At 43.9% G+C, this 12,602-nt stretch overlaps 1 protein-coding gene across 1 annotated transcript in view; it reads left to right on the top strand.

Moving 5' to 3' along the window:
* pnp4b (purine nucleoside phosphorylase 4b) overlaps positions 1 to 12,222 on the top strand; it is a gene marked incomplete at both ends in the record, with an annotated part of 29,402 nt that extends 17,180 nt beyond the window's left edge. Inside the window, 4 exons of the mRNA XM_083761279.1 lie at positions 610 to 785; positions 2,901 to 3,091; positions 10,895 to 10,974; positions 12,073 to 12,222. Of these exons, the coding sequence (XP_083617405.1) occupies positions 610 to 785; positions 2,901 to 3,091; positions 10,895 to 10,974; positions 12,073 to 12,222 (597 nt within the window). The remainder of the gene's footprint in view (positions 1 to 609; positions 786 to 2,900; positions 3,092 to 10,894; positions 10,975 to 12,072) is intronic.
* Positions 12,223 to 12,602: the final 380 nt, after the last annotated feature.

Below are 12,602 nucleotides of genomic sequence, written 5' to 3'. Positions count from 1 at the left end.
TAATAATTATATTATAATAATATAATAAATTAATAATTTACATTTTGGGGATATCTTTCACAATAATGAATAAAACATGTTCTAGACATTCTAATGATCACAAAAAAACATATATTACAATTATTGTACCTACTTTTATTAGGGTAAAGGTCAAAAGTCTTAGGTTAAAAAATGTTCAGAATTGCACAGAGTCCAGACACTTTTTATTTGTGTGAATTTCAGCCTCTGTGGGGGGGGGGGGTATTTATATGCAAATATCATGACCAATGGCATTGAAATGGCATTGCAATGAACATCACTGATGACGTTTAGGTGAAAAAAGAACAGAAAAAAATTATAATAATTTAGTAATTAATTAAAATAAAATTGTTGCTAAAAAGCAACGCTGGGTGTTAGAGGGTTAGATTAGGAGATACGAGGCATTATTTTGGTAACCAGGGAAGCTCACAAATGTCGTTACAGGTGACGTTCCCCGTGCGTATCTTCAAACTGCTGGGCGTGGAGACGGTGATCGTGACCAACATGTCTTTATAGTGGAGACGGTGATAGTGACCAACATGTCTTCATAGTGGAGACGGTGATAGTGACCAAGGCCTCCTGTCGTTACAGGTGACGTTCCCCGTGCGTATCTTCAAACTGCTGGGCGTGGAGACGGTGATAGTGACCAACGCCTCGGGAGGCCTGTGTCCAGACTTCAAGGTGGGCGACATCATGATCATCAAAGACCACATCAACCTGCCCGGCTTCGCTGGACAGCATCCGCTCTGCGGACCCAACGACGAGAGGTATAGGCTATGTGTATATTAAGTATCATCAGCAATGAGTATAAAGTGGGGCTGTCAATCGATTAAAATATTTAATCTGATTAATCGCATGATTGTCCATAGTTAACTGTGATTAATCGCAAATTAATCGCATATTTTCTATCCGTTCTAAATATACCTTAAATCAGTGGTTTTCAAGATTTTTCATATCAAGGTCCATTATTTATTCTGCATTTGAGCCATTTGATGACATTTAGCCTTCCAGACCCAAACTAAAGAACTGTATTGATGTTGGCCAATGGTACCATTACGAGAGATAACAGGCCATGTTGATCAAAATAACATGTTTTCTAAGTTTTCTAATTGTGTAGACTTAAATTAACTTAAGTAATGCAGCTGTTTAACAATTATTCAACTCTTCAGTGTAAAATTGCCATCCGTCTCTCAACCATTCTGTCAAACTTCACAGTGCGTTAATCGCGCGTTTAAAAAAAAAAGTGCCGTTAAAAAGATTGTGAGTTAACTAGTTAATAGTGTGTTAACCCAGGCTAACCCAGCCCCAGGCTAGCATCTACACTAATTCATATCAAAACAGCATGACACCAGGCTAGCATCTACACTAATTCATATCAAAACAGCATGACCCCAGGCTAGCATCTACACTAATTCATATCAAAACAGCATGACCCCAGGCTATAGCATCTACACTAATTCATATCAAAACAGCATGACCCCAGGCTAGCATCTACACTAATTCATATCAAAACAGCATGACCCCAGGCTAGCATCTACACTAATTCATATCAAAACAGCATGACACCAGGCTAGCATCTACACTAATTCATATCAAAACAGCATGACCCCAGGCTAGCATCTACACTAATTCATATCAAAACAGCATGACCCCAGGCTAGCATCTACACTAATTCATATCAAAACAGCATGACCCCAGGCTATAGCATCTACACTAATTCATATCAAAACAGCATGACCCCAGGCTAACATCTACACTAATTCATATCAAAACAGCATGACCCCAGGCTAGCATCTACACTAATTCATATCAAAACAGCATGACCCCAGGCTAGCATCTACACTAATTCATATCAAAACAGCATGACCCCAGGCTAGCATCTACACTAATTCATATATCAAAACAGCATGACCCCAGGCTATAGCATCTACACTAATTCATATCAAAACAGCATGACCCCAGGCTAGCAACTACACTAATTCATATCAAAACAGCATGACCCCAGGCTAGCATCTACACTAATTCATATCAAAACAGCATGACCCCAGGCTAGCAACTACACTAATTCTTACCTTTTCATTACTAATCTGACTACATTCTAAACACCATGCTTGTAGAACTGCTATTTTTTTTAACTCTTTCCTATCAGTATGCACTATATCAAAATGTATCATCTTAAAATCGTATTTCATTATTCACTGTCCTAATAATTTCCTTAAAAGAGAATATGCGCTATGTGCTCTTTTTACTCAAACTACATCAGGGGAGAATATCTGCTCCATTTTACTGCTTGGGGAATTTACATGCAATTTTTACCAATTAATTAGACCAATGTTAGACCATGAGCTAACTGTGTCATAAGTGCTCACCGATCAGATTTCTTTAAAGGAGAATTCCACACTAAAAGGCTTTCTTACCTTTCTTTGTAGTCGTTACGTCCCCACCAAAGAGGTCCAGGTGTTATTTTGTGCAAAAGCTCCTTATTGGCCATTTCCCCTACCATAAGCCCTAAATGAATTGCATTGAATTGAATGGGAATTGAATGGGGCTATGGGGTGTTGTGCTAATTCGCTTATTTCCATTGCTCAAAATTATAATGTCTTTGTATATATCCTCTCTTCATAATGTAAATAACATCCCAAGCGGCACACTTTACTACTTCTTTCGATGGAAATAAGCGAACTAGCATAACACCCCATAGCCCCATTCAATTCCCATTCAATGCAATGCAATTCATTGAGGGCTTATGGAAGGGAAAATAGCCAATAAGGAGCTTTTGCACAAAAAAACACCTGGACCTCTTTGGTGGGGACGTAACGACTACAAAGAAAGGTAAGAAAGATAAGAAAGCATTCTAGCATGGACTTTATCCTTTAACACAGGTTCGGCATCCGCTTCCCGTGCATGTCGGACGCCTACAGTAAGGACCTGAGGAAGCTGGCCATGGACATCATCGCCGAGCTCGGCTACACCAACTTCGTGCGGGAGGGCGTCTACTGCATGGTGAGCGGGCCCAACTTCGAGACGGTGGCCGAGGCGCGCATGCTGCAGATCCTGGGCTCCGACTCCGTGGGTGAGTATGTAATGGAATCTGTGGACATTATGCTCAAAAGACAAATCATAATAATGAATAATGAGACAACACAAGAATTCGGAGTTATAGAGTATAAGGATTTTACTCGAGTAAGAAGTCAGACTTACACGAACCTGTTTGATGTATGGAAACCCAGTCTGGCTCCCAGAGTGACAACAAACGACAGCTTATTTAGTCTCTCCCACACAGACAACCCCCCCCAACATATAGCCTCAATCAAGGCATTCACCAAATGGAACAGTGACGTCATAAAACAAGCAGCACAGGGCACAGCACCAAACTGTAACTTGGAGTATTATTAAATGTTTATCTCTAAATTTCCACGACAAGTACAGTGTATATACAGTACATATTACAGTATATATAAGTATACACATTACATAAAGGTACAGACGCCTCCGACTCTGTGTGTGAGTAGGCTACATGCAGTACAGTGTTGTTTTCGTCGACTAAGACTAAGACGAAAAATGTTCGTCGACTACCTTTTTCCACCGACTAAAACTAAATAAAAACTAAATAAAAACGAATCTATGATGACTAAAACTAAGACTAAATATACTGACAATTTCAAAATAAAAACTAGACTAAAATGTTAGTAAGGGACTAGTGGACAAGAGATCCAGTTTTATGCTGGGTTGCATGCTGAAAATAGCAGATATACAATCTCACAGCGCGTCGTCATTACAACGACATCAAGGCCTGTCAAAACACATTTTAGTCGACTAAACCACCTGTAGATTTAGTCAACTAAAATCGTATGACATTTAGTCGACTAAAACTAGACTAAACACTAGAGCATTCCATGCGACTAAAATGTGACTACAACTAAGTGGAAACTATTCAAGTGACTAATGACTAAAACTAAAATAGAAATTTGCTGCCAAAAACAACACTGGTACAGTACAGTATAATACAATATATACCAGGGGGGTCCTCAACTACAAACGCTGAAGGTCCACAAATAATCTTTGAATAAAGATTTTAGTTTTAGTCGTGGTCTTTTGAATAGTTTTCACTTCGTTTTAGTCACATTTTAGTCACCTGGAATGTATTAGTGTTAGTCTAGTTTCAGTCGACTAAATGTCACGCAATTTTAGTCGACTAAATCTACAGTTGATTTAGTCGACTAAAATGTATTTTGGCGGGCCTTGATGCCGTCGTAATGAGTGTTTTTACACTTGCTGAAAATAGCCGATCTTCAAGCTGCGACGCGTTGTGAGCTTGTAGATCGGCTATTTTCAGCATGCAACCAAGTGTAAATTCACTTATACTGGATCTCTTGTCCACTAGTCCCTTCCTAACATTTTAGTCTAGTTTTTATTTGTTGACGAAATTGTCAGTATATTTAGTCTCAGTTTTAGTCGTCGTAGCTTAGTTTTCATTTAGTTTCCATTTAGTTTTCGTCAGTGAAAATAGGTAGTCGACGAACATTTTTCCTCTTAGTTTTAGTCGACGAAAACAACACTGCCCCATGGGGTGGGGCTGCCCCCCTCGCCCCCCCCCCCCTCCCCTCCCCTATAGAAACAACTATGCCTGTTTAGTATACAGTATACTGTATACAGTCAAACCAAGCTATACAAACCGGGTCCCATCCCAACCAACCAGGGCCGTATTAACACCTCTGAGGGCCCCTGGGCACTGAAGCTCACACGCACCCAATTTTTTTTGCTGTTTTGTAGCCGTTTTGGGGCGGTTTTATGCCGTTACATTGGCCTATTTCCGGTCGCCTATCCCCCCCCCCCCCCCCCAGAGTGACAACCAATCTAGCGCATTGTTGCTGCTTTAGACACAATTGCACTTTTCAGCTGCCCTTCTCACCAACAATAAAACACTAATCTTTTTAGACACCATTTATTTCATTCGGATTAGCAGGGGAATTCTCTGTGGAACTAAGAATAAAATAAATAAAAAACGTTTTTTTTTTTTTTTTGAGGGGCCCCTGGTGCCCAAGGGCCCCTGGGCACGTGCCCAAAGTGCCCATATGGTAGATCCGGCCCTGCAACCAACCAACACTGGTGTGGCAGAGTATGAAAATAGATTGTTTTCACTTTGACAAATATTCATTATTCACACCTCCAAAAAAATCCAATTTTGTTCATTCAACTGAATGTGTGAATGTGAGCCAGTCACAGCGCGACATTGTCATCATGACATGCCGGCCCCCATAATACACACATTCAGAGCGTTATAATTACGTTTCTCGGCATTGATCGAACACAACGGAGAATTCAACTTGCGGTTGCGGTGACTTTCTTTTCTTCTCTTTATTCTTCTTGACTTAATGTTTTTTTGTGGCTTTGGCCTTCATTTGATATGTTTTATGGAGGGACAGACAGACAGTAGGCTGACAGGACATGGGGAGACAGATGGGGGGGGGGGGGGTCACTCCCGCTGAGCCACGGCCTTTTCTCCAGGGTCCGCAGCAGTTGTTTTCGTCGACTAAAACTATGACGAAAAATGTTCGTCGACTACCTTTTTTAACTGACTAAAACGAAATAAAAACGAAATAAAAACGAATCTATGATGACTAAAACTAAGACTAAATATACTAAAAACTAGACTAAAATGTTAGGAAGGGACTAGTGGACAAGAGATCCAGTTTTATGCTGGCTGCGACGCGTTGTGAGATTGTATATCTGCTATTTTCAGCATGCAACCAAAGTGTAAAATATGTCATTACAACGACATCAAGGCCTGTCAAAACACATTTTCGACTAAAATCGTACAACATTTAGTCGACTAAAACTAGACTAAACACTAAGACATTCCAGGTGACTAAAATGTGACTAAGACTAAGTGAAAACTATTCAAGAGACTACTAAAATAGAAATTTGCTGCCAAAAACAACTCTGGTCCGCAGAGAGGTGTGCCGCGGTCCGGTCGTGGACCGCGGTCCGCCTGTTGAGGACCACTGGGTATATATACATTACATAAAGGCAGTGTTGTTTTCGTCGACTAAAACTAAGACGAAAAATGTTCGTCGACTACCTATTTTCACTGACGAAAACAAATGGAAACTAAATGAAAACGAAGCTACGATGACTAAAACTAAGACTAAATATACTGACAATGTTGTCGACAAATAAAAACCAGACTAAAATGTTAGGAAGGGACTAGTGGACAAGAGATCCAGTATAAGTCATTTTACACTTGGTTGCATGCTGAAAATAGCTGATCTACAAGCTCACAACGCGTCGCAACTAGAAATTTGCTGCCAAAAACAACACTGCATACAGACGCCTCCCCTCGGCTCTGAGGCAACACGTGTGTCAGAGAGGGGGCAACGTTCTCGAGACAAACCGGAAGTTGACGGAATGCATTTGAGTCTATATGGGCTCATCGCGCGAATATACACGTTTTCTGCCCCCTCAATGTAGCAACTCTGATATTAGAGATGGCTCTGATAGAGGCTTATAGCTGACATTGTTTTTCGGGGATTCCCGATTCCCGCGGGATTCCTGCGGGAGATTCCCGCGGGATGGTATTAAAATTTGTATAAAAAAAAAAAAAAAGTCCCCTCCATCCGGGGCGCCTGATTGAGGGGAAAGGAACTGTTTCGGAATAACGTGTTCCTTCCACGCGCTACGTCCAACCAGGGAAACCCCCCCCCCCCCTGTCAGGTGAAAAGAAGCAGCTTGGACTCCTCATACATAGAAGGAACAATGATGACAGTCCGCTGCCGCCCCCCCCCCCCCCCCCCAGGTTGGCAGAGGAAGTGTAGCGCCCAGGATTACATTAGATCATTGACACTGGGCGGAAAAAAATGGGTTGCAAAATCGTGGGATATAATTATTTTAATAAAAAGTATCAATCCATTCATTGAGACCTGAGACCAGATTGGTCTGATTGGTATGATTGATAAGACATTTTGGACTAAATGGGTTAAACTGACACCGAGGACTGTACTGTTGAAATGGTCTATACTGTAGTTATTATGTACTGTATATGCAGAGTTCTGACAGGTTATTAAAAATACAACAATTACTTTAATCTTTCTCTCTCTCTCACGCTTGCATGCGTGCATGCACGCACATGCACGCACATGCACGCAATCAAACACATTTTTAGATGGCAAATGTTTGATTCTGCATCCTTAGTGAGATTGAAATAATGCAGTGTTTTTTTAATGCCATCGGCCTTTCAAAACCTGTGATATAATGCTGAATGCTCAGGATGTCTCGCACGCACGCACACACACACACACACACACACACACACACACACACACACACACACACACACACACACACACACACACACACAGGTGCGTAGTGGAGTGGTGTGTGGTTAATTGGATGTCCGGGGGGTGACAGACAGTACAGTAAATAAATGATGGCGCTATACAGTACGGTACGGTACGGTAGGGTGGCCGTGCTAACGCTAACGCCCCCTCCATAGCGGGGCAGGTCAGCAGGTCACCTGCTGGGGCACTAATTGGATCCTCTGCTCCGACCAGCTGAGAGCCGTGTCTCAAAAACACTCACCACATTAACCCATTCTGACCCGAGATCAGATTCTAAAAAAATGTCTTCTATTAAATGTCACAGTCGCTCTTCGATTTTTCAAAAATAGCAGACCTACAAGCTCATAGCGCGCCACTCGGTGGCGCACTATGAGCTCGTAGATCTGCTATTTTTCAATAGCTAAAGCATAACGTGATGATAACACCAAAAGGGGTTCCCGATAAAAATGGGTTAACAGGCAGGTTGGACGGATCATTGTAATAATAACCGCTGTGAGGAGGATTAGCAGGTAACTGCTCTTAAATCCACACACTATATATAGATGTAATAGCCTACAACTTAAAAATTCAATTGAAAGCATCTTATAGTGTCTTGGGGGGAGAATTGCTTTCCTTAAAAGGACAACTTTATTTTTATTTTTCAACCAAGGTTCATGTTTTATAGGTTGTTATTAGAGAAGTGTTTCCATTTTCTTTCATTTGCTGCTTTCTTTCGTTTTAGGGATTTTAGCAGTTTTTGACATTGGAGCATGGGGCTAAATATGTATTGTTTTACTACATTCAATGGCAATTTCTTTTTTTAATACAGCATCCTTGCTCGAGTGTGCTTGAATGGGACCTCCCTCTTTATAAAACAAGCGGGTGCTCAGGACAGGACAGGACAGGACAGGACAGGACAGGACAGGACAGGACAGGACAGGACAGGACAGGACAGGACAGTGGTATAGTGTCTCTCTCCTATAGAAAACAAGCAGGTGCTCAGGACAGGACAGTGGTACAGTGTCTCTCTCCTATAGGAAACAAGCAGGTGGTCAGGGCAGGATAGGACAGTGGTACAGTGTCTCTCCTATAGAAAACAAGCAGGTGGTCAGGACAGGACAGGACAGGACAGTGGTACAGTGTCTCTCCTATAGAAAACAAGCAGGCGGTCAGGACAGGACAGGACAGTGGTACAGTGTCTCTCTCCTACAGAAAACAAGCAGGTGGTCAGGGCAGGACAGGACAGTGGTACAGTGTCTCTCTCCTACAGAAAACAAGCAGGTGGTCAGGACAGGACAGGACAGTGGTACAGTGTCTCTCCTATAGAAAACAAGCAGGTGGTCAGGACAGGACAGGACAGTGGTACAGTGTCTCTCTCCTACAGAAAACAAGCAGGTGGTCAGGACAGGACAGGACAGTGGTACAGTGTCTCTCTCCTACAGAAAACAAGCAGGTGGTCAGGACAGGACAGGACAGTGGTACAGTGTCTCTCTCCTACAGAAAACAAGCAGGTGGTCAGGGCAGGACAGGACAGTGGTACAGTGTCTCTCTCCTACAGAAAACAAGCAGGTGGTCAGGACAGGACAGGACAGTGGTACAGTGTCTCTCTCCTACAGAAAACAAGCAGGTGGTCAGGGCCCCTGACCACCTGCTTGTTTTCTATAGGAGAGAGACACTGTAGGCCTGCCACTGTCCTGTCCTGCCCTGACTCAGGGCAGGACAGGACAGTGGTGAAGTGTTTCTCTCCTATAGAAAACAAGCGGGTGCTCAGGTGGCACAGTGGTACAGTGTCTCTCTCCTTTATTCATTGATGTTTGTGTTAGGGACAAGATGGCGTAAATTCTCCCTTCATTGTCAATGGCGTTTTTTTTTTTTTTTTTTTAAACAAACATTAAACCTGTAAATAGTCACTTATGGAGATATGAGTTCTGTGCCCCGGCAGCAGCAGTGTTGTTTTCGTCGACTAAAACTAAGACGAAAAATTTTCATCGACTAACTTTTTTCACTGACAAAAGTAAATAAAAACTAAATAAAAACTAATCTATGATGACTAAAATTAAGACTAAATATACTGACAATTTCGTCAACAAATAAAAACTAGACTAAAATGTTAGGAAGGGACTAGTGGACAAGAGATCCAGTTTTATGCTGGGTTGCATGCTGAAAATAGCAGATATACAATCAAAGTGAGATTGTATATCTGCTATTTTCAGCATGCAACCAAAGTGTAACATATGTCATTACAACGACATCAAGGCCTGTCAAAACACATTTTAGTCGACTAAATCAACTGTAGATTTAGTCGACTAAAACTAGACTAAACACTAGAACATTCCAGGTGACTAAAATGTGACTAAAACTAAGTGAAAGCTATTCAAGAGACTAATGACTAAAACTAAAATAGAAATTAGCTGCCAAAAAAACCACTGAGCAGCAGCAGCGACATGCATGCAGGTGTACAGTATGGCGTACAGTATGCATAACATGATCCTCCATGATGACGGTAACATCATGTATAAAATTATTATGTACATGTTGTTCTATATTAGCTGTGACCGGCAGTCTCCTGGGGCTACCTATTAACCCATTCTGACCTGAGATCAGATTCTAAAAAATGTTCTTCTACATCCCGACAGTTTTCTGTAAAAAGAAGTCAGTCGTTCTTCGATTTTTTCAAAAACATCAGACCTACAAGCTCATAGCGCGCCACCGAGTGGCGCGCTATGAGCTTGTAGATCTGCTGTTTTTCAATAGCTAAAGCATAACGTAATGCTAACACCAAAGGGGGTTCCCGCCCCAAAATGGGTTAAACATTAACTCTGGGAAGCAAAAACCTCCAGGACGCAAGATAAGAAAAATATAATATGGGAACTGGTAATGACGACGTGGAAGCATGAGCACACGTACACGTACACACACGCACACGCACACGCACACACACACACACACACACACACACACACACACACACACACACACACACACACACACACACACACACACACACACACACACACACACACACACACACACACACGTTCCATCTCCCTGGGGGTATAATTCACCAAGATAATTACCATTTAATCAAAGGCGTCCCCCCCCCCCTCCCTCCCCTCCCCTCCCCTCCCTCCCCTCCCCCTCCCCTGGAGCGCAGAGCCCTGTAGCAACATCCTTCAACAATCATGCTTGTTTACCGTGTTTCATTTATACAACGCTATTGTTAAGCATCCTCTCCTCTCCTCTCCTCTCCTCTCCTCTCCTCTCCTCTCCTCTCCTCTCCTCTCCTCTCCTCTCCTCTCCTCTCCTCTCCTCTCCTCTCCTCTCCCTCCCCCCTCCCCTCCCCTCCCCTCCCCTCCCCTCCCCTCCCCCCCCTCCCCTCCCCTCCCCTCCCCTCCCCTCCCCTCCCCTCTCCTCTCCTCTCCTCTCCTCTCCTCTCCTCTCCTCTCCTCTCCTCTCCTCTCCTCTCCTCTCCTCTCCTCTCCTCTCCTCTCCTCTCCCCTCCTCTCCTCTCCTCTCCCCTCCCCTCCTCTCCTCTCCTCTCCTCCCCCCCTCTCCTCCAGGTATGAGCACGGTTCCAGAGGTGACCGTAGCGAAGCACTGTGGCCTCAGAGTGTTTGGCCTCTCTCTGATCACCAACAAGGTCTGTGTTTTCTTCACTATAGAATACTATGACAATTACATCATAATGAAAGGTATATTCAGTGATTTCACTCAAAAAACCGTAGGTTTCGTTTTTGGCTGGGACCCAGCCTTTCGTCCAATCAGGATAGAGAGCCAAAAACGAAACCCAAGGTTTTTTGACCCCCAGGGGTTAACTGGGGACAGGGAGGAACTCCTTATAATGGTCAGCACACTCTATAGTAGGGAGGATTATCACAACAAAACAAAAAAATAAGTGATATTTGAATTAAGTGAAATCACTGAATATACCTTTTAAAGATATAGTCAAACAACATTGTCAAATAGTAGCCTACCTAAGAAAGAGGCAGTTGGTGTCAAAATAGCCAATTTACAACCTCACAGCGCGAGCCGTTGCATGGGACTATAATGGGTCTGTGGGACTATAAGTCAAACTAAATGTAATGCCGTAGAGCTTCAGGGTCGGGTGGGAGGTTCCCATAGTTCAAATATATGATTTGTTTTCTCTGTTATGTTTGTGGGCGTGGTCTAACGTTGTGGGTGTGTGGTCTAACCTAGTGGGCGTGGTCTAACTGTGTGGGCGTGTCTGATTGTGGGCGTGGTCTAACTGTGGGCGTGGTCTAACTGTGTGGGTGTGGTCTGTTTGTGGGCGTGGTCTAACTGTGTGGGCAGGGTCTGTTTGTGGGCGTGGTCTAACTGTGTGGGCGTGGTCTAACTGTGTGGGCGTGTCTGATTGTGGGCGTGGTCTAACTGTGGGTGTGGTCTAACTGTGTGGGCGTGGTCTAACGGGGTGGACGTGGTCTAACGGGGTGGGCGTGGTCTAACTGTGTGGGCGTGGTCTGTTTGTGGGCGTGGTCTAACTGTGTGGGCAGGGTCTGTTTGTGGGCGTGGTCTAACTGTATGGGCGTGGTCTAAATGTGTGGGCGTGCTCTGTTTGTGGGCATGGTCTAACTGTGTGGGCGTGGTCTAAATGTGTGGGCGTGGTCTGTTTGTGGGCGTGGTCTAACTGTGTGGGCGTGGTCTAAATGTGTGGGCGTGGTCTGTTTGTGGGCGTGGTCTAACGGTGTGGGCGTGGCCTGTGTGTGGGGGCGTGTCTCAGGTCTCTCTGGACTACAGTCAGGAAGAGAAGACCAACCACGAGGACATCTGTCTGATCAGCAAGATGAGAGCCGAGATGCTGCAGAAGATGGTCAACACGCTGATCTCACGCTGCCCCGCCCCCACCGACCAGGACATCAACACTAACTGACCCACCGACCACTAACCAGGACATCAACACTAACTGACCCACCGACCAGGACATCAACACTAACTGACCCACCGACCAGGACATCAACACTAACTGACCCACCGACCAGGACATCAACACTAACTGACCCACTGACCAGGACATCAACACTAACTGACCCACCGACCAGGACATCAACACTAACTGACCCACCGACCAGGACATCAACACTAACTGACCCACTGACCAGGACATCAACACTAACTGACCCACCGACCACTAACCAGGACATCAACACTAACTGACCCACCGACCAGGACATCAACACTAACTAGACCCACTGACCAGGACATCAACACTAACTGACCCACCGACCAGGACATCAACACTAACTGACCCAC

Source organism: Protomyctophum parallelum, assembly GCF_964188405.1.
Source record: "Protomyctophum parallelum genome assembly, chromosome: 3".
NCBI lineage: Eukaryota > Metazoa > Chordata > Actinopteri > Myctophiformes > Myctophidae > Protomyctophum > Protomyctophum parallelum.
The sequence above is the reverse complement of the archived record's forward strand: the minus strand, read 5'-3'. Positions and strand labels throughout refer to the sequence as shown.